Source organism: Lathyrus oleraceus, chromosome 3 (genome assembly GCF_024323335.1).
Source record: "Lathyrus oleraceus cultivar Zhongwan6 chromosome 3, CAAS_Psat_ZW6_1.0, whole genome shotgun sequence".
NCBI lineage: Eukaryota > Viridiplantae > Streptophyta > Magnoliopsida > Fabales > Fabaceae > Lathyrus > Lathyrus oleraceus.
In genome coordinates, this window is record NC_066581.1 from 188,397,952 (window position 1) to 188,419,404 (window position 21,453).

Consider the following 21,453-nt stretch of genomic DNA (forward strand, 5'->3'; position numbering starts at 1 on the left):
CTAAGCATAAAACACATAAGCGCTATGTTCCCATTAAGAAGCAACAATGGTATGCTAGGATAGCACACACTGCTCTAAGGGCTTCTACCAGAGAAGACTGGTACTTTGACAGTGGATGCTCAAGACATATGACTGGTATGGAAAATCTACTGGTAGATATTCAACCTCACACTACCAGCTATGTGACCTTTGGTGATGGTGCCAAAGGAAAAATAAAAGGTGTGGGCAAACTGGACTGTTCTGGAGTGCCAAAACTGAATAATGTGCTGTTAGTAAGAGGACTAACTGCAAACCTCATCAGCATAAGTCAGCTGTGTGATCAAGGGTTTCATGTTCAGTTTACTACGGAGCTATGCATTGTGACAAATGGTGACAATCAGGAAGTTATGAGAGGAACCAGGTCCAAAGATAACTGCTACCTGTGGGAACCTGAAGTCTCTAACTTTTCCACAACATGCTCCTCAGCCAAGGAAGAACAAGATGTGAAGCTGTGGCACAGACGTCTTGGACATCTCCACTTACGGGGAATGAAGAAGATTATATCCAAGGAAGCAGTCAGAGGAATTCCAAAGCTTCTGATTGATGAAGGAAGAGTCTGTGGAGAATGCCAGGTGGGAAAGCAAACCAAGATGTCACATCCGAAGCTGGGACATCCCACAACCTCCAGAGTTATGGAACTATTGCACATGGACCTAATGGGACCTATGCAGGTTGAAAGTCTTGGTGGGAAGAAATATGCATACGTGGTGGTGGATGACCATTCCAGATACACGTGGATAAGCTTCATCAGAGAGAAGTCAGATACATTTGATGTCTTCAAAGACCTGTGCATAAGACTTCAAAGGGAAAAGGACAGTTGTGTGGTCCGGATTAGAAGTGATCATGGTACGGAGTTCAAGAATTCCAAGTTTGATGAGTTTTGCTCGTCTAAAGGAATAAGTCATGAGTTCTCCTCCCCTATAACTCCTCAGCAGAATGGAATAGTTGAAAGAAAAAATAGAACTATTCAAGAATCTGCCAGAGCAATGATTCATGCAAAGAAGCTCCTCATGCACTTCTGGGCTGAAGCAATGAATACCGCATGCTACGTTCACAACAGAGTCACCTTGAGAAAAGGAACCTCCTCCACTCTATATGAAATATGGAAAGGCAGAAAACCCACTGTGAAGTACTTTCATATCTTTGGAAGTAAATGCTACATTCTCACAGATCGTGAACAGAGAAGGAAGCTAGATCCCAAAAGTGATGAAGGTATATTTCTGGGATACTCCACTAATAGCAGAGCCTACAGAGTGTTCAACTACAGGACCAATGTCCTGATGGAATCCATAAATGTCATTGTGGACGACAAAGAGGAAGGAACCGATGTCATGGAGGATGTTGAAACATTCCTTGACAGTTCAACTGACAGTCCAGTCAAGTCTAAAGAAGTACAGGAACCTCCTCCTGAATGTGAAGTAGATGCAACCACCAAAGTGCCATCTATCAGAATTCAGAAAGACCACCCTAAGGATCTTATCATAGGGGATCCCACCAGTGGTGTAACTACCAGGTCAAGAGGAATAAACTCAAATTCCTGCTTTGTATCCAAGGTTGAACCAAAGAATGTGAAAGAAGCCCTGACTGATGAATACTGGATCACTGCCATGCAAGAGGAACTTGAGCAGTTCAAAAGGAATGAAGCCTGGGAGCTAGTTCCAAGACCTGAAGGGACCAACATCATTGGTACCAAGTGGATCTACAAAAACAAATCTGATGAGAAAGGAGTAATTACTAGGAATAAAGCAAGACTAGTAGCTCAAGGATACACTCAAGTTGAAGGGGTAGATTTTGATGAGACATTTGCTCCTGTGGCTAGGCTTGAGTCCATCAGATTGCTGTTGGGGGTAGCATGCATCCTGAAGTTTAAGCTATTCCAAATGGATGTGAAGAGTGCATTCTTGAATGGCTACCTGAATGAGGAAGTCTATGTGGAACAACCTAAAGGGTTCTGTGATCCTAACCAACCTGAGCATGTATACAAGTTGAGGAAAGCCTTGTATGGGTTGAAACAAGCACCTAGAGCATGGTATGAAAGGTTAACCGAATTTCTGACCTCAAATGGATACAGAAAGGGTGGCATAGATAAAACCCTGTTTGTGAAGGATGAAGAAGGCAAAATCATGATCGCTCAAATCTATGTTGATGATATAGTCTTTGGTGGAATGTCAGAACAAATGGTTCAAAAATTTGTTCACCAGATGTAGTCTGAGTTTGAAATGAGTCTAGTGGGAGAACTGACCTATTTCATTGGAATGCAAGTAAACCAAATGGAGGACTCTATGTTTCTCTCCCAAAGCAAGTATGCCAAGAACATAGTTAAGAAGTTTGGTATGGATAATGCTAGGCACAAGAGGACTCCTGCTCCCACTCATCTGAAGTTGACCAAAGATGATGGAGGGCCTAGTGTTGATCAATGCCTGTATAGAAGCATGATAGATAGTCTTCTGTACCTAACTGCAAGTAGACCTGACATTTCTTATGCAGTTGGAGTGTGTGCCAGATATCAAGCAGAGCCTAAGGTGAGCCACTTGAATCAAGTCAAATGGATTCTCAAGTACATCAATGGGACCTGTGACTATGGGATGCTGTATTCACATGGGTCTGAGCCTGTCCTATCTGGGTATTGTGATGCAGACTGGGCTGGGAGTGCTGATGACAGAAAAAGAACATCAGGTGGATGCTTCTTCTTAGGAGACAACCTCATATTTTGGTTCAGCAAGAAGCAGAATTGTGTTTCTCTGTCCACTGCAGAGGCTGAATACATAGCAGCTGGAAGCAGTTGTTCCCAACTGGTTTGGATGAAACAGATGCTCACTGAGTACAATGTCACTCAAAATTTCATGACATTGTTCTGTGATAATCTCAGTGCCATCAATATCTCCAAGAATCCCATCCAACACAGCAGGACCAAACATATTGACATTAGGCACCACTTCATCAGAGATCTGGTGGAAGACAAGGTGATCACTTTGGAACATGTAGCCACGGATCTTCAACTGGCTGACATATTTACAAAGGCTCTGGATGCTACTCAGTTTGAAAACTTAAGGAGCAAACTGGGAATATGTCTCTCTGAGACCTTATAGCAACCACTGATGGTTGGGATAAATTGTTTAATATCTCTGCCTATTAAACAATTTGTACTAGGCTATGATTGGCCAACAGATCATAGCTATGCCACTTGCAACAAGGGTGGATACAAGAGGGTAAGGAGACACCCTAATGTGAGAAGGCCAATGTACCTGCAGGAGTTCAAGGATGCTGTTCATGCAGGAGTGGTTCTGGATGTCAGAAACAACATCATGGCATCTGATATGGTGGTACCTACTGTAAAGCAAAAGTGGGTGGTTACTTGATCAAAGCTGTGAAGCAAGATCAAGTGGATGGTAACTTGGTTGAAACTGTGAAGTAAAACCAAGTCTGTAACTCTGTCGTTATTCTCTGGTTATGTTGTTGGCTTTGGCAACATTTTTGACAAAAAGGGGGAGTAACCCCTGACAAACAGAGTGGGTGTCTCTACAACAGACTCTCATGACGACAGATTCCTCCCCTGCAACGATTGTGTGTGAAGTTTTTATTTAACTTCTGTATGTGTGTGAGTGTGCTGCCACTCTGAGTGTATTAGCTAGTATTAATTCCTGCTAGGTGTGTAATTCCGCTGCTATGAACTCTGTTATGGGGATCAAAGTGTTTTAGCCAAAAATTTGCCAAAGGGGGAGTTTGTAGGTGTTTAATTGGCTGCATTATATGGTAAAACACTAGATGGGTACTAATGTCTTGACTGATGTCATGACATGTATGTGTGACTACATTGTAGTTACTGCAGGACTAGCTAACACAGGACTTATTGAATGTCAAACTGGAAGCTGTGACATTCATACCTGTCAACAGATACTAAAGAATAGAACAGCAGGTGTTCTGTTAGAACTTAGTATTTATTTCCAGTCTGGTTATCAAGGAAAGACCAGACCTGGCATAAGGCCTACTGACTGAATGTCAAACTGGATGTTATGACATTCATCACTGACAGCAGCTACTGAACATTAGACAGAGTGGTGTTCTGCTATACTTCAGCATGTAACTTAGTTTGTTCTTCAAGAGAATAACAGAACTAACTTAAGGCCAAATGTGTAAATGTTAAGTCGGACACTTTGACATTTATTAATGTAAGCTGTTACTGTAGTATGGTCTTTTTGATCATGTACAGGTCAGCAAAATTGTACAATATGTTTTCTGGAAAAACAGACTCAGCATATGGACCTTGATGTCAAGCTGAATATTGTGACATTCATGCCTGACAGCATATCCTATATTGTAGGTTGTTCAGTTTTCTGTTTCAGCTTTTTCTCAGGCTATTCTTCAGGGATTCAACAACTGAGAGAAAATCCAGGAAATCAACAACCAAGCTACATTCAATGAACCTAACAAATAGCCTATTTGTTAGTAACCTAAATGTTGAATTTATGGGAACTCGCGTGACCTAAAATTCAGGAGAACACAGGTGCAAAAGCCCAGGATACTGTAATATAAAAGGAAGGCGTTCCTTCATTCAGTTTCAGGGATTTTGAGGCGTGAAGATTTTGTGTGTCCATCATACTTCACTGCTGTATTTTTGTGAGTCTTGTATTAGACGTATCTTGTAAGCCAAGCCATTATCAAGTAGATGATTGCTGTGGCATAGGGTGCTCATTGAGTTGTAAGTGTTGTGTCACTCAAAGCTTTTAAGCGTGAGTGCTGTGTATCTTGATTAAAGCTGTGAAGCACAATCAAGAGTTGTTTGAAGTGTGACTTCAACTTGTCTTTAATATTGTTTAAAGATAGTAATCACTGAGGTGATTGAGGGGGAGTGAGTAGGAACTTTGATCTTAGGTTAAGATTGAAATTGCATTGGGTAGGGATTAAGTGATAAGTTGTAAACAGGTGAGTTTAGCTTTGAATTGATACTACTAATAGTGGATTTCCTCCCTGGCTTGGTAGCCCCCAGATGTAGGTCATGTTGGACTGAACTGGGTAAACAATTGCTTGTGTTATTTACTGCACTTACTGTTAAGTTCTGCATAATCCCTGTCTGTGCAGAATTGGATGTCATAACAACCCGTGTGACATCCCAAGTCTGATAACTAGAATTTCAGAAGGTATTAGCACCCCAAACATCCATGGTACTCCATGGGAACCGTTTTGATTGTTCTCGCTCGAATAGGTGTGGTATCTAAGATTACTCGCAAAAGAATGGGAAAAAGAAAGAAATAGATAAAGTGCTCGGTGAGGATTAGGGCCCTCATGCCTATGTATCCTCATAGTGCAATGAGGAATTCAGAGCTTCGTAGTTCAAGGAACTAGAGGCAGGAGATGAAAAGAAGTCTGATCGAAGTATGGTCTGAACCAAAGAATACTGTCTTGAACTCCAAAAAGGGTGAAAAGGTGAACCAAAGAGTAAGGTGGCTATTACCAATACGTGGACTAGCAGGCCGCCACTATAAGATAAAGCCGAAAAGACAAAGAAATAGGTGTTTGGGTGCAGTCCCAAACATCTCTTGGCCCACAAGGTGACGCAAGAAGGAGTGCAAAGAGGTAATGTGTTTGGATCAAAGAGTATGTATATCACATGGAGTGAAAGAAGGTAGTATACGAGTGTATCATGGGATGAACGAAATGAAGTGACCGAAGTCACAGAATAGAAGAACTTGGTAACAAGTGACTGAATAAGTATTGTTTGAAATCGAAAGGTGAAAGTGTATTGGAATCCATAAGAGAAATGAGGTTTCTAACTTAGAGGGAAACAACGTTAACCGATACATGGACTAGTAGGCCGCCACTGTAGGGTTTTGGCTAAAAGGGAAGGAATTAGGTGTTTGGGCTTGTTCGCCCAAACAACTCTAGGTAGAAATGTGGACTACATCAGGTGTCCTAAAAGGATGTATATGGAATTCCAAGGAAAGTGTATTTTGATGTCAAAGAGACAGTATGTCACTGGGTGAACGATTCATGATCGGAGGTAGATAATGGATAGTGAAAGATATGAATGATGCCCTACGATGAAGGAGGAATAATTAGAAGTATGCTTGCCAAGGATTCACATCCTCGTGCCTACGTATTCTCATTATGCAATGAGAAAGTCAGAGCAATCGTAGTTCGGAACTACGAGAATAGAGAGATGGATGTTTTCTTAAGCAACAGGGACTCACAAGACAAACACTTTTTTCAAGGAAGGATTATAGTACTGGAGTGCAAGGAATAGTGTATCACTTGTTAGGGAATTGGCAATTTGAGATCAACCCAGGATAGTATCTTGGATCCAAGAGAAGGATAGACTCTTAATTGAAGAGCAAGGTAGGCATTTACCAACGTGGACTAGCAGGCCGCCACTATAAGGTAAAGCCAAAAAGAAAGACTGAATTAAGTGTTTGAGGTTGTTTGCCCAAACAACTCTCGATTGAAGAGATGGACTGTCATCAGGACCTCATAAAAAGATGGATAAGGAGTCCAAGGAGAAATATGATTGATCTCAAAAAGATGGCATTTACTATATGAATGGAGAATTGGATAGAGAAAAAAAGTTGATAAATAAGATAGCTCACGAAGAAACTGGGTTCTCCTGCCTACGTACCCTTATGGTGCAATAAGGAAATCAGAGCTTTCGTAGTTCAGCCTACTAGGGCTGAAAAAGAACTTGATTGGAGGCAAGAAGAAATGGATGATTGAGATTGAATTGATTAGAATGGAATGTAGAGTGAAGTGATAAGAGACTTGACAGTCGATTGATAGGAATCACATTAAAGTCTATGAATAAGGGCGAACACTTTGAATATTGGGGGCATACGCCCCATACACGAAGTCGCTCTAGACAAAGGCAGGAGAGACTCCCTCTCATCATTCCTCTTTACATAAGACTTGAAACGCATGATACTTCTCTTGACTGACAAGTTGCTGGTGAAGAACCTTTGTTGTTGATCCTTGTGTTGATGTTGAACTTGTATGAAGAAGACTTGGTAGTTTAATCAATTCGTATTGTACTAAAGTTTATGAATAAGGGCGAACGCTTTGAATATTTGGGGCATACGCCCCATACGCAAAGTCGCTCTAGACAAGGGTAGGAGAGACTCCCTCTCATCATTCCTCATTACTTAAGGCTCGTTTCATACAATTTGAATCGTATTTACCAAGTGTTGACCTTTGATTTGTCTTGTATAATCCGCTGCTTGGTGTGACTGAGGATGCCTTGATTGAAGATCTTGTCTTGAGGCCTTGAGCTCCACAGCTTGGGAGAAAAGTCTTATTAAGTGACCAAGTGTATTTTGGTCACTCAATTTAGACTGTGGGATTATATAAGTTCAAAGGATTTAATTAATCAAAATTTCTTTTGATCAATTTAATCATTGGTTTTGTTTTGTTTTTAGGGAACTAAGTGAAATTCTGGTATTAGATATGAGATGTCGAAGGTAATGTCATGACACTAATATATGAATAACAAGTGAAATATGAACATAATAAAAACCAGGAAACAATTGAAAAACGACACAAGCAATTGTTAACCCAGTTAGGTGCAAACACACCTACGTCTGGGGGCTACCAAGCCAGGAAGGAAATATACTAAACAGAATTAGTTCAAAGACTCTCAGCAAACAACTTCAAGTTACAGTCTTTTCACCTAATCTCTACCCGTGTGATTTCTATCTAAGAACTCTTAGACATGAGACCCTACTCACTCCCCCTCAATCACATCAGTGATACTAGAACAAATACCAAAAAGAAACAAGACACACTTCAAGGACACACACTTGATCTTGCTTAAAAGCTTCAATCGAGTAAACAAATACACTCGTACTTCAAAGCTTAGAGTGGACAAATTACAACTCAAAAACTCAGTCCAATTCACACATCAACAAGATGGATGAATGGCTCACAATTCACAAACGCGCACAAGACTAAAACCCTAATACTCACTCACTTCACCGTTCGTGTTTTCTATCTATAAAACATGGTTTACATAGTCTTTAAATAGAAGCTTTCTAAATGGGCCTGGGCAGCATGAAATCCTAATTCTATTTATTGCGTATTCCCTAAGAAATAACAGCGAATCCTTCCTTTTCGGGAAACAGAATATTCTGGCTTTAAATAGAATTACTCCTTGAATAATGCATGCAATTTCCACATAAGCACACAAAGACTTGCATGAAAAGCGCAACAACAAAATACATAACATTCAGACTGAATGTTCTGTATGCACATGTCGTAACATCGGGTCTGACATCTTGAATAAATCCTGTACAACCATATCAAACAACCTGCAAAAAGCTGATATCACATGTCAAGACTACAAGCGTGACATCTTGTGATAACACTGAGTTTTACCAAAATTGATGCCAATTCATAGAACCAACAAACTCCCTCTTATGCAAATTTTGGCTAAAACAAACAACATATCACACGTTCACAAGAAATCAATCAGAGCATCAGTTCAGCAGAAGAAGAAAACATACACACGTCACTAGAAAAAATAACAACTAGTAAACACACAAGAACTTGCACATACAACACTAGCAAGAACCAACTAGCAAACATCAGGACACACAAGTGCTTGTACTCTCCCTCAAGTCCATGCAACTTCCCAGAACACAACAACTCCCCCTTAAGCCAGTCCATAACAAGCAACAACCACACTGCTTCATACAAACAGAACACAGAGAATTCTCCCCCTGTACCAAACAAATAAACACCAGAATTCTCCCCCTGTATCAGACAAGCAGAGCAACAACAATACTACAGAGCTAAGCTAAGATACTCAGCTACATCTACAGCTACTTCTCCCCCTTTTAGCCAAAAGAGACCAAAGAGACAAAATAAATGTCTATCTAGTCATTAACAGAAATACCAGAAGTTAAAGAGTTACATCACCAAGTACATACACAACTGTAAGAATTATGAGAAACAAACCAAAAAAACACAAAGAAATCCATCAAATAACCAAGAAAACCATCAAAACAAGAGGGACAAAAGCCAACAGAGCTACTCAGTAGAGCTTGAGTTTGCAGCCTCTTCAGCAGCACTAGAAGCAGAATTGCCACTCACATCATCATTGTTAGCAGACCTCTCACTAGAGGTGTGGGCTTCAGCTTCTTCTTCATGGCTGACATTAGCATGTTCAACATTTTCACCCTCAACCTGCTCCAAGCTTTCAATCAAGGCTTCCAAAGATTGTTTTCTAGCTGTGGCTACCCTAATCCCTTCACCTATCTTTTTGCATGTCTCCTTAAGCTCAACAATTGCTCCAACTTTTGAGACTGACCTCCTCATGGTAGATGTCATGACAACATCCTCGACATGACTGCCTTCAAAGAGTTTGTAGTGCATAGACATAGCTGGTTTTCTCCTACTAGGTAAATCATTTGAGCATAAAATACCAGGATGTTGATTCAAGATAATTACACAGATCATAGAGGGAAAAGCAATTGGCAGCTTAACTGCATTAGTAGTTGCATGCTTGATGATTTGATCAAACATATATCTACCATAGTCAAATTTCATTTTTGTCCCAACATCAAAAATAAACCTCCCAAGAGTATTAGCAATGGTGGAGATATGGTTGGTAGGGACCCAGTTAGCAGCTCCTATTTTATGCAGGATAGCATACTTGATAGTCAACTTCCCAGCAGGAAGATGCTTTTTAAAAGGCCAAACTTTCACCTGCTTAGTTGTAATCTCCCTATAGACCTGATTGTCTGTAACCTCTAATTCTCCTGCACCCTCATTATTTCTGCCTAGAAAATTATTAATAACAGTATGAGAGAATGTTATACACTTACCCCTCACATACACCTTTCATAACTCCTTACTGTTCTTATCAGAAATATCCTCAGGAATATTAACAATAAATTCCTTGACTAAACCTTCGTAGCATTGAGAGAACCCAACAACAGTCTTCAAAAGCCCAGCAGTGAAGGTGAGAAAAACAAGAAAGGGGGGGTTTGAATTGTTTGAAAAAATAAGCGCTTTTGCAAAATGAAATCACACAATGATTTTATACTGGTTCGCTTATAACACAAAGCTACTCCAGTCCACCCGGCCAAGGTGATTTCGCCTTCAACAAGGACTTAATCCACTAATCTTGAAAGATTACAAACAACCCCTAAGAGAAAAGAAAATCTCTTAGTCCTCTCAAGTCTACAGACTACAAAGAGTCACTTGAGGAAAACAAATAAAAATAGATACAAGATGTGTAATCTAGAATGCTTCTAAGAAAGCAAATATTACAAACTTAAGAACAAATTTTTCACTTGATAAGCAAAAGCTTAGTGAAAATCTTTGAAGAACAAAGATGTTTTTCTTGAGCGTGATATAATTTCAGTATAGTTTTGGCTAGTGATTTCTTCATGTGTACTGAATGAGATTTCTTCTCTATTTATAGGAGTTGAAGTAGAGTTGAAGTAGCGTTGAATCTGTTGGATATTGAGATGTAATTACGCCATTCCATTAATAGCTTCTGCAGTAGACTTTTTCACTTAGAAGTGACTACTTACCACAATTAGTATCTTCTTTCTTGGAAGTGGAGATTAACGTCTCTTTCTAATTGAGGAAATCCATTTGCAGAACTTTAACTTGGCTTAAACGTTACTTCATCATGATTAACAATTCTGATTAGAGTCTTTGTGTATCTGGAGAAATTGGCTTCTGATGTTATTTCTTGAATGTTCAGATGGCGCTGATAACTTCAGAGTTTGCAGAAGACATTTGTTCAGAGTCAGAGCTTCTAGACTTTACTTCATGTTCAGATGCTTCTGATACTTGCAGTTTTGTCTAGAGTTTAGAGCTTCTTGAATGAGATTCCTCTTTAGATGCTTCTGATACTTGAGATTTTGCATCTGATCTTGTTTTGCATCTGATGACATCATCAGATTTATTTCTTCTTTCTTTAGAACCCTGCACACTTAGAAACTTTTCGTTAGGGTACCACTTTTGGTTTCATCCTTTGTTATCATCAAAATCATGGAATCTATTGTAGAACTATTTTTGTTCTTACAATCTCCCCCTTTTTGATGATGACAAAACAAATAAAATTATCAGATGAAACATGAAAAATATTAGATCAGATAGACAAAAGCTCCCCCTGAGTTAGTACTAGGGAGTTCAGAAGTTCTTACCAGAGCTTTCCAAGTAATTAGGTTTCTGAAAACTTTCTGCAAATGCTTAACTTTAAAGTTAGAGTTATTTAATCAGAGCTATTATTTAATCAGAGCTATTTATATCAGAACTATTTCTATAATTGTTGCAGAATGCTTAAGGTTTTAGACATAATTTTCATCAGAGCTATTTAATAATTTCTCCCCCTTTTTGGCATAATCAAAAAGGCATAAAACATAAAAAAATAGAGAGAAAAGCACTTCATTAAACAAAAGCACAAAGGCAAGCAGCAGTCAAAACATCAGATTCAACAGAAATATCAGAGCTAAAAAAGAAAAGACAGAAGCAAAAACACTAGGCAAACAAAAAAAATCCTAAGTGCCTAAGGGTTTGGAGGAGGAGGAAGTCTCTGTAGTAGCATGGCAAACATGTTCTGGAGGTTTTCATTCAGAGCGTCTTGCTTGTCCATCCTTGCCCGGAGCTCACTCTGATCTTGCTTGATCTCTTTCTGATCTTGCTTGATCTCCGTCAGAGTGTTAAGAATCAGAGGGATCGCAGAGGAAGACTCCCCCTGAATCAGAGCCTGCTGAGTTTCAGCTTCAGCAGCAGCTTGGGCTTCTGCATCTGCTTTAGCCTTGGCTTCAGCTTCCTGAATTCTCAGAAGTTCTGCTTCTTTTGCCAGGCGTTCTTCTTCCAATCTCTTAGCTTCTTCTTCAGCTTCCTTAGCTAATCTTTCTTCTTCCAATCTCTTAGCCTCAGCTTCTCTAGCCAGTCTCTCTTCCTCTAACCTTCTGGCCTCAGCTTCTCTAGCCAGTCTTTCCTGGAGTCTTTCCTCAGAGTCTCTAATGTAGCCATTTCTGACTTGTTCAGAGATACTCTTCAGCCTATAAGACTCAGAGGTCATCCAACTAATAACTCTGTTCCAGTGTGTCCTAACAGATTTAGGATCATCACTGACTTCAGAATTTTTAGCCAGAGACTTGATCTTCTGGACTGAGGATTCTGCAACCTGCATAATGGCCTCCTCAAGGGTAGGTGTGATAATTTTAGGTTCAGGTTCAGGTTCAGGAGTATTAGTTGGAGAGTTTTGAGGGCTGAGATTTAGAGGTTGAGGTTCAGTTTCTGGTTCTGGCTGGGGTTCAGATTCTGCTTCTGGTTGAAGTTCAGAATCTGGGTCTGGTTGAAGACTGGGGGATGAAGCATAGAGTGGGTTTACATCTAATGGATCAGAGTCTGGGCTAGGTACAGCGGGAATTAATGGTGGAGTGATATAAGGTTCAGATGGTTGAATCACAGGTGGTTGGGTTTCAGAGGGTGTGGTGGTTGTTTGTGGTGGAAGGGAAGTTTGATTTTCAGAGGTAATGGTGGTTGTTTGTTGTGGAATAGAAGTTCGGAGGGGAGAGGTTACTTCAGTTTGTGTTTGAGTTTGTGGGGCGAAATTTTTAGCATAAATTTCAGCTATTGTTGGGGAGTTTGGGTCAGAGTGTTCTTGATCAGAGGACTCATGATCAGAAGACTCTTGGTTAGAAGAAGGAGAAAGGTAAGGGGGTGATTCATACTCAGAGGATGATGAAGAGCTGTGGTGATATAGTTGATTAGGGTCAGAGGTTGTTGTGAAGTTACGGGCAATTTTTAGAACAGGTGGAGGTTGAGAGGTTCTAATGGTTGAAGGAGGAATTTCTGAGGTTGTAAAGATGGGAGGTGTTGGGAGAGGAGTAGAAGAAGCCATTACAGGTACAGAAGTAGCAGGAGGAATGGACTTACCAGAAGAAGAAGAGACTTTCAGAGGAGCTTTGGTTCCAGAGGATTCTCCAGTTCTGGGTTTCTTTGCCTTCCTTGCTTCCTCAGCTATCTTCTTCTCAGAAAGGCCTCTTTTGTATCTGACCAGATCTTCTACAGAATCCAGACAGTCTTCTAGGCGGAAATCAGAAACATCAATGCCTTCATCCAGACGATCCTGAAGGTAGATGGCAATGGCATCTCTGGGTTCATTCTTGAAGAACCTTTCAAGGCCATGAGGCATCTTCCTCTGATCCTTCAGAGCTTCCCAGGTCACATTCATAGTGGGCTTGACTCTGATGTCTTTGATGATTCCCATACTCCTCAGATTTTTGGCATTGAGAGGCTTTCCAACGTCAATTGCCAGATCATCCATACATCTGGTCTTCTCCAGAGCATCTACCAGTCCATGCTCAATGAAGATGTCAGAGAGCAATCTTCCCAGAGGAACGTAGGATCTGGGCTTCATATTATTCCTGGTTTCTCTGACTGAATCCCTCAGATATCTGAAGAGGAGAACAGGGAGGTTGATCGGAATACCCTTCTGAATACAGTAGAGGATGCATTTCTGATCAGCGTTGATATAGTCTGAAGAGTTGGAGGCTGGACGATGATGGATTGTTCCCAGAATAATCTTCAACCAAACTCGGAGGTTCTGATGAAGCTCCTTGTTCTTAGAGGGGTTTCCTTCAACATTTGCTTTGAAGATTGTAGGGTTAATGACTTCTGTGATGCGCTTGGACCTTGGAGGAATGTTGTAAATCCTTTTACCTCCAGTTCTCTCCATGTTCAGCAAAGAGGCAATAGATGCTTCTGTGATGATGATCTTCACTCCCAGAACAAAAGAAACAATGAACTCATCATCAGCATCTGCACATCTCCAGAACTCTTTCACCAGAAGAGGATAGATTGGACCATACAATCTGTTGAAGTAGTTTTCCCAACCTTGCTTGCGAAGATCTTCTGTTAAATCAACGCCATTTCTTCTCAAATTCTCAAAATCTACCAGCGATTCACATAGAACATCCAAACCTTCAAAGGGAGTTGAAAGGTTTATGTGTTGTTCGCGTTCCAAAATGTGAGGTTCTTTGTAAACTGGGGTTGTGGTAACATCTACAACCATGGGTGTTTGAGTGTTTGAGGTTTGGGGGTTAGAAGCAGCTTCCATTTGTTGGGAGAAGTTAAAAACTGCTTGTTCTTGAGGATTCATGATGAAGATTGATGAAAAAGATGAAGAACTGAGAGAGTTGCAGAGAAAACTTCGAGAGAGGGTTTAGGATTTAAGAGTGAGTGAGAGTGATAAGTGTGTGAAATGTGAGAAAAGTGTTTATATACCTAAGGGTAAAAACACATGCAAAACGACACAATTAATTGCGTTGGAACAGAACACAAGATTTGCACGCTAGGGGAGGAAAAATGATTATAGCTAATAAATGAAAGTCTAATCCCAACAGTAAGCACACTGCTCGAGGAGATTTCAAGCGTTCTGACCTTTGATTTCTTTTGACAGCTGTCTAGAAGTTCTAGGGTTAGACGCATGTTCCCCACGTGTTGATGTTTCTGATCTTCAAGAATACCAAGAGATTGGTTCTGAAGATTTCTAACTCAGATATCTTCTTAACTTGGTAGAAGTATCAGAGTCAGAGGCAGAAGTGTATTTGTTTTTATCAGATTCTCATTTCACATGTTCAGAGCCAAATTTTACTCAGGACAATTTTTAATGTTCAGATTTTCTAAGATGAAACGAAATCTATCTTCAGCTAGAGGCTTAGTAAAGATATCTGCCCATTGATGTTCTGTATCAATGAACTTCAGCGTTACTATCCCTTTCTGAACATAGTCTCTAATAAAATGATGTTTTATTTCTATGTGTTTGGCTCTGGAATGTAGAATGGGATTCTTACTTAAACAAATAGCAGCAGTATTATCACAAAGGATAGGAATGTTACTCTCAAATATCTGTAGATCTTCTAGCTGATGTTTCATCCAGAGCATCTGAGTTGTGCACAGTGATGCTGAGATATATTCTGCTTCTGCAGTTGATAGAGCAATAGTTGACTGTCTTTTGCTAGCCCAGGAGATTAAGTTGTTTCCCAGAAGCTGGCAATTTCCAGATGTGCTTTTACGTTCTATTCTATCTCCTGCATAATCTGCATCACAATAACCAGAAAGCCTATACTCTGATGTTTTCTCATACATCAGGCCCAGGTTAGGAGTTCCTTTCAGATACTTAAGAATTCTCTTAACAGCTGTTAAATGAGATTCTCTAGGATCTGATTGGAATCTGGCACAAAGACAGACGCTGAAGAGAATATCAGGACGAGTAGCAGTCAGATAGAGAAGAGAGCCTATCATACCTCGATAGAGCTTCTGACAAACCTTGTTGCTTACCTCTTCCTTCTCCAGAATGCAAGTTGGATGCATGGGAGTCTTTGCAGAATTGCATTCAGACATATCAAACTTCTTTAGAACGTCTTTAATGTACTTGCTTTGATGAATGTACGTGACTTCTGGAGTTTGATTGATTTGAATTCCCAGAAAGAACTTTAGTTCTTGCATTAGACTCATTTCAAATTCTGCCTGCATTAACTTAGAAAATTCTTGGCAAACAGAGATATTAGCAGAACCAAAAATAATGTCATCAACATAAATTTGGCATATCATGAGATCATTTTTATGATTTTTACAGAAGAGTGTAGAATCAACTTTCCCTCTGATAAAATTTTGTTCCAGAAGAAAATTACTTAAGCGTTCATACCAAGCTCTGGGAGCTTGTTTAAGTCCATATAAGGATTTCTTAAGTTTGAAAACATGTTCTGGAAAATTTGAGTTTTCAAAACCAGGAGGTTGATTTACATACACTTCTTCTGAAATATAACCATTTAGAAATGCACTCTTGACATCCATTTGGTATAATTTGATAGAATGATTAATAGCAAAAGATACAAGAAGACGAATAGACTCTAACCTTGCGACTGGAGCAAAAGTTTCATTATAATCAATACCTTCTTGTTGACTATAACCTTGAGCTACCAGTCGTGCTTTGTTTCTGACAACTTCTCCTTTCTCGTTCAGTTTGTTTCTGAAAACCCATCTGGTTCCAATGACATGAGTGCCTCTGGGTTTTGGAACGAGATCCCAGACATCATTCTTGGAGAATTGATCTAACTCTTCTTGCATAGCTGCCACCCAATCGTTATCTTGAAGAGCTTCATCACAGGACGTAGGCTCAATCAGAGACACTAGTCCCAGAGGAATATCTTCAGAAGTTCTGAAGGTAGATCTGGTTCTAACAGGTTCATCTTTGTTTCCCAAGATCAAATCTTCAGATACGTTGCTACGACTCTTAACTTTCCTTGGAATTTCTGGAGATTTAATTTCTTCAGAGTCTGGAGTGACAGTTGCTTCTGGAGTTTTCTCAGATTCTACCAGAGTGATCTCTAAATCTGCAAACTTTTCAACTAGCTTTGACTTTTCAGGGTCAAGCTTATCATCAAATCTAACATGAATTGATTCCTCCACAATTTTGGTTTCTGTGTTGTATACTCTGTAGCCTTTAGAGCGTTCTGAGTATCCTAACATAATACCTTTCTGTGCTTTGGAATCAAACTTGTTCAGATGTTCTTTAGTATTTAATATAAAGCAAATGCATCCAAAAGGATGAAAATATGAAATGTTGGGTTTTCTTCCCTTACACAGTTCATAGGGAGTCTTATCCAGAATAGGTCTAATAGAGATTCTATTCTGAATGTAACACGCTGTATTTACAGCTTCTGCCCAAAAGTGCTTTGCTACATTTGTTTCATTGATCATGGTTCTGGCCATTTCTTGGAGTGTCCTATTCTTCCTCTCTACAACTCCATTTTGTTGTGGAGTTCTAGGGCAGGAGAAATCATGGGATATTCCATTAGAATCAAATAATTCTTCAAAATCTTTATTTTCAAATTCTCCACCATGATCACTTCTGACTCTAATAATTTTAGAGTCAAATTCTTTTTGCACTTTAGAACAGAAACTGGTGAATACAGAGTGAGACTCACTCTTGTGCTTTAGGAATTTTACCCATGTCCAGCGGCTGTAATCATCAACGATTACTAGTCCATACTTCTTTCCATTGACTGATGCTGTTTTCACAGGACCAAATAAGTCAATGTGAAGAAGCTCCAGAGGCTTGGAGGTAGAAACAACATTTTTCTTTTTAAAAGATGTTTTTGAAAACTTTCCTTTCTGACAAGCTTCACACAGAGCATCTGAAGAAAACTTCAGTTTAGGTAGGCCTCTGACTAACTCAAGTTTAGTTAGCTGAGAAAGTTTCCTCATGCTAATGTGGCCTAAGCGTCTATGCCATACCCATTGCTCTTCGTGAACTGACATTAAACATTTAACATTTTGATCTTTTAAATCAGAAAGATTTATTTTATAAATGTTGTCTTTCCTCTTGCCTGTGAAAAGGACAGAGCCATCGTTCTGACTAATGGCTTTACACGTTTTTTGATTAAAGATTACATCATAACCGTTATCACTTAATTGACTTATGGATAACAAGTTATGCATTAATCCTTCTACATAAAGAACATCAGATATAGAGGGAAGAGTACCATTACCAATAGTTCCGGAGCCTCTGATCCTTCCTTTCTGATCTCCTCCGAAGCCTACAAAGCCAGCGTCTTTAAGTTCCAGGCTTTGGAACATAGACTTTCTTCCCGTCATATGTCGCGAGCATCCAGAGTCCAGGTACCATGACTGGTGTCTGAACTTTGCTGCATAGGATATCTGCAACATAGATAATCTTATCTTTCGGTACCCAGAATCTCTTGGGTCCTTTTAGATTAGTCTTCCCAGAGTTTCTTACAACTTTGGGTCTTCTAGCATTTTTAAATTTGTGTTCTTGTGTGTGTGTATAGTGATATGAAAAAGGTGATTTAATTTGGTTACTGATAGAAGTTTTATCAGAATCAGAATCATACCCAATACCCCTTTTATTATTCTGACCTACTCCATAAATCATGGATGCCATAATACTCCTATTTATCCCATTCTTCAGAAATTGTTGAAAGGCTTCTTCATATTTATAAATAATTTCATTTGAAGTTTGTGGTGCTTGAGACAACACTTCTTCTAATTTTAAGCTTTTTGTTTTAGCTCCATCTCTTTCTAACGTTAAAGATTTGATTGTATCTTCATGTGCTAGAATTGTTGTCTCAAGTTCACTACATTCTTCAGATTTTGCTTTAAGAAGGCCTTTAATGCTTTTAACTTTTTGTTTTAATTTCTGAAGAGAGGTAAGAGTTTCTGATAAACATGATTCTAAGTCAGATCTAGAAAGTTCAGAAAATACCTCTTCAGATTCTTCATCTGAGCTGCTGGATGTGGTAGCCATAAATGCTACGTTGGCTTGTTCATCAGAGTCAGATTCTGATGATCCTGATTCACTATCGTCCCAGGTCGCCATTAATCCCTTCTTTGTTCTGAAGGCATTTTTCTTGAAGCTTTCTTTCTTAGAGTTATCTTTCTTCAGCTTGGGGCATTCATTTCTATAATGACCTGTTTCTTTACATTCAAAACAGGTAATATCTTTATTAGGTTTACCTTTTGAAGTTGACTCTGATCTATCCCCTCTGGGTCTTGATCTTCTGAAGTTGTTGTTGTTCCTTCTTTTCCAGAGTTGCTTAACTCTTCTGGTTAGTAAGGACAGTTCTTCTTCATCATCAGAGTCTTCAGGTTCAGAGTCGTCAGTATCTGCAGTTTCTGCCTGAAGAGCTTTGGTTCTGTCTGACTTCCGTCTTTCAGGTCTGGACTTCAGCGCCACTGACTTGTTTCTTTTCTGAGGCTCATCCTCCTCTAGTTCTATCTCATGACTTCTGAGAGAGCTAACAAGTTCTTCAAGGCTGATGTTGTTCAGATCCTTTGATAACTTCAGAGCAGTAACCATTGGTCTCCATTTCTTTGGCAGACTTCTGACAATCTTCTTAACATGATCTGCAGTTGTATATCCCTTGTCTAGCACTTTAAGACCTGCAATAAGAGTTTGGAATCTGGAAAACATAGCTTCTATAGCTTCGTCATCTTCCATCTTGAAGGCTTCATATTTTTGGATCAACGCCAGAGCCTTCGTCTCCTTGACTTGGGAGTTTCCTTCATGGGTCATCTTCAGAGAGTCAAGTATATCTTTAGCCGTCTCTCTGTTGGTGATCTTTTCGTATTCGTTGTAAGATATAGCATTTAGAAGTATTGTTCTGGCCTTGTGATGATTTTTGAACTCACGTTTCTGATCTTCTGACATTTTGCTTCTGGGAACTTCAGCTCCATTTAAGGTTGGAGGTTTGTATCCATCTGTGACAATGTCCCAGAGGTCAGCGTCATAACCCAGAAAGAAACTTTCGATTCTATCTTTCCAGTAATCAAACTTTTCTCCATCAAAAACAGGAGGCTTGGCATTGTAAGAATCTTTCTCATTTGAGTGGGCCATTTGTTTTTCTCGCACTGGATCTCTCTACACGGTTAAGTGTTTGATTTGAAAATCAATAACAGAGCCGGAGCTCTGATACCAATTGAAGGTGAGAAAAACAAGAAAGGGGGGGTTTGAATTGTTTGAAAAAATAAGCGCTTTTGCAAAATGAAATCACACAATGATTTTATACTGGTTCGCTTATAACACAAAGCTACTCCAGTCCACCCGGCCAAGGTGATTTCGCCTTCAACAAGGACTTAATCCACTAATCTTGAAAGATTACAAACAACCCCTAAGAGAAAAGAAAATCTCTTAGTCCTCTCAAGTCTACAGACTACAAAGAGTCACTTGAGGAAAACAAATAAAAATAGATACAAGATGTGTAATCTAGAATGCTTCTAAGAAAGCAAATATTACAAACTTAAGAACAAATTTTTCACTTGATAAGCAAAAGCTTAGTGAAAATCTTTGAAGAACAAAGATGTTTTTCTTGAGCGTGATATAATTTCAGTATAGTTTTGGCTAGTGATTTCTTCATGTGTACTGAATGAGATTTCTTCTCTATTTATAGGAGTTGAAGTAGAGTTGAAGTAGCGTTGAATCTGTTGGATATTGAGATGTAATTACGCCATTCCATTAATAGCTTCTGCAGTAGACTTTTTCACTTAGAAGTGACTACTTACCACAATTAGTATCTTCTTTCTTGGAAGTGGAGATTAACGTCTCTTTCTAATTGAGGAAATCCATTTGCAGAACTTTAACTTGGCTTAAACGTTACTTCATCATGATTAACAATTCTGATTAGAGTCTTTGTGTATCTGGAGAAATTGGCTTCTGATGTTATTTCTTGAATGTTCAGATGGCGCTGATAACTTCAGAGTTTGCAGAAGACATTTGTTCAGAGTCAGAGCTTCTAGACTTTACTTCATGTTCAGATGCTTCTGATACTTGCAGTTTTGTCCAGAGTTTAGAGCTTCTTGAATGAGATTCCTCTTTAGATGCTTCTGATACTTGAGATTTTGCATCTGATCTTGTTTTGCATCTGATGACATCATCAGATTTATTTCTTCTTTCTTTAGAACCCTGCACACTTAGAAACTTTTCGTTAGGGTACCACTTTTGGTTTCATCCTTTGTTATCATCAAAATCATGGAATCTATTGTAGAACTATTTTTGTTCTTACAAGCAGCTTATATCAGGTCCATGACCTCCTTGACATCAGTAACATCTTTTCCCAATTCCCTTTCCACAACTACCCTTCTCTGAATCACAAATTTCCACTTAGCAGCTCCATCCTCAAGATGGAAGGAGATGTTATCCAAATGAACAACAGGAGACTTCCTAACAGTAGTTTTCTTCGCAGGCGAGATGTCAGGGACATCTTCCTCAACATCCTCTTCAGGCTCAGAATCATCTCTGACCTTCATCTTCTTTATTTCAACCTTGCTCCATGGTTTGGAGGGACCAATGACAACAGTCTTCTTAGCTTCTCTAGCTGACATAAGTTCAGCCACAAATTTTCCTTTACGAGTCTTCATGTGTTTAGCCACACTTGGCTTTATGTGATGAATCAATCTTTCCTCTTGATCATCAGAGCTACCATCCTCTAGATGAATCACAACATTTGCATCATCATGCTTCTTAGAGTGGTAAGCGTTAGCCGTGTTAGAGGCCATATATTTCCCTTTGTTAGACACGGTTTGCCCTAGAGAGCGTAACCCTTTAGCAGCTTAGGCCTTTTCAGAACTGGAGGAATCATCACCCTTACCACTAGGTTGTTCAACCTCAGGAGGGGGATACATTTGAGCAAGGGGAGTAGAAACTGCCTTCACATAGTGGCCTTCATTAAGAATTCTAGTAACTATGTCTCTTATAACACGATCAATACAGTGTGTTCCTTCCTTATACTTAGTGACAGGAGTTGAACCAGACGGAATACTAGAGGGATTATCTTGATTGGAACATTCAGAAGCGGAGGCATCAATGGATATGGGTTGGTTCAAATCAATGTCCGCGGCGGGAATAACAGAGAGAGGAGAAGCATCAAAAATCTCATCATCAAG

General features: G+C 39.5%; 1 protein-coding gene across 1 annotated transcript; it reads right to left on the minus strand.

Moving 5' to 3' along the window:
• Positions 1 to 9,048: 9,048 nt before the first annotated feature.
• On the minus strand, positions 9,049 to 21,066 carry LOC127130344 (uncharacterized). The gene is made up of 3 exons (XM_051059370.1): positions 20,599 to 21,066; positions 9,876 to 9,960; positions 9,049 to 9,800 (listed from the first exon to the last, which is right to left on the minus strand). The coding sequence occupies exons 1-3, from the start codon at positions 21,064 to 21,066 to the stop codon at positions 9,049 to 9,051; spliced, it is 1,305 nt and encodes a 434-aa protein (XP_050915327.1).
• Between the last annotated feature and the right edge of the window lie 387 nt (positions 21,067 to 21,453).

Coding starts and splice junctions, on each gene's coding strand:
- LOC127130344 (XM_051059370.1), bottom strand. CDS start 21,066: ATGGCCTCTAACACGGCTAACGCTTACCACTCTAAGAAGCATGATGAT. Junction 9,961..20,598: donor ATGTTACTGATGTCAAGGAG/GTCATGGACCTG, acceptor GGGCTTTTGAAG/ACTGTTGTTGGGTTCTCTCA. Junction 9,801..9,875: donor GGATATTTCTGATAAGAACA/GTAAGGAGTTAT, acceptor ATAATTTTCTAG/GCAGAAATAATGAGGGTGCA.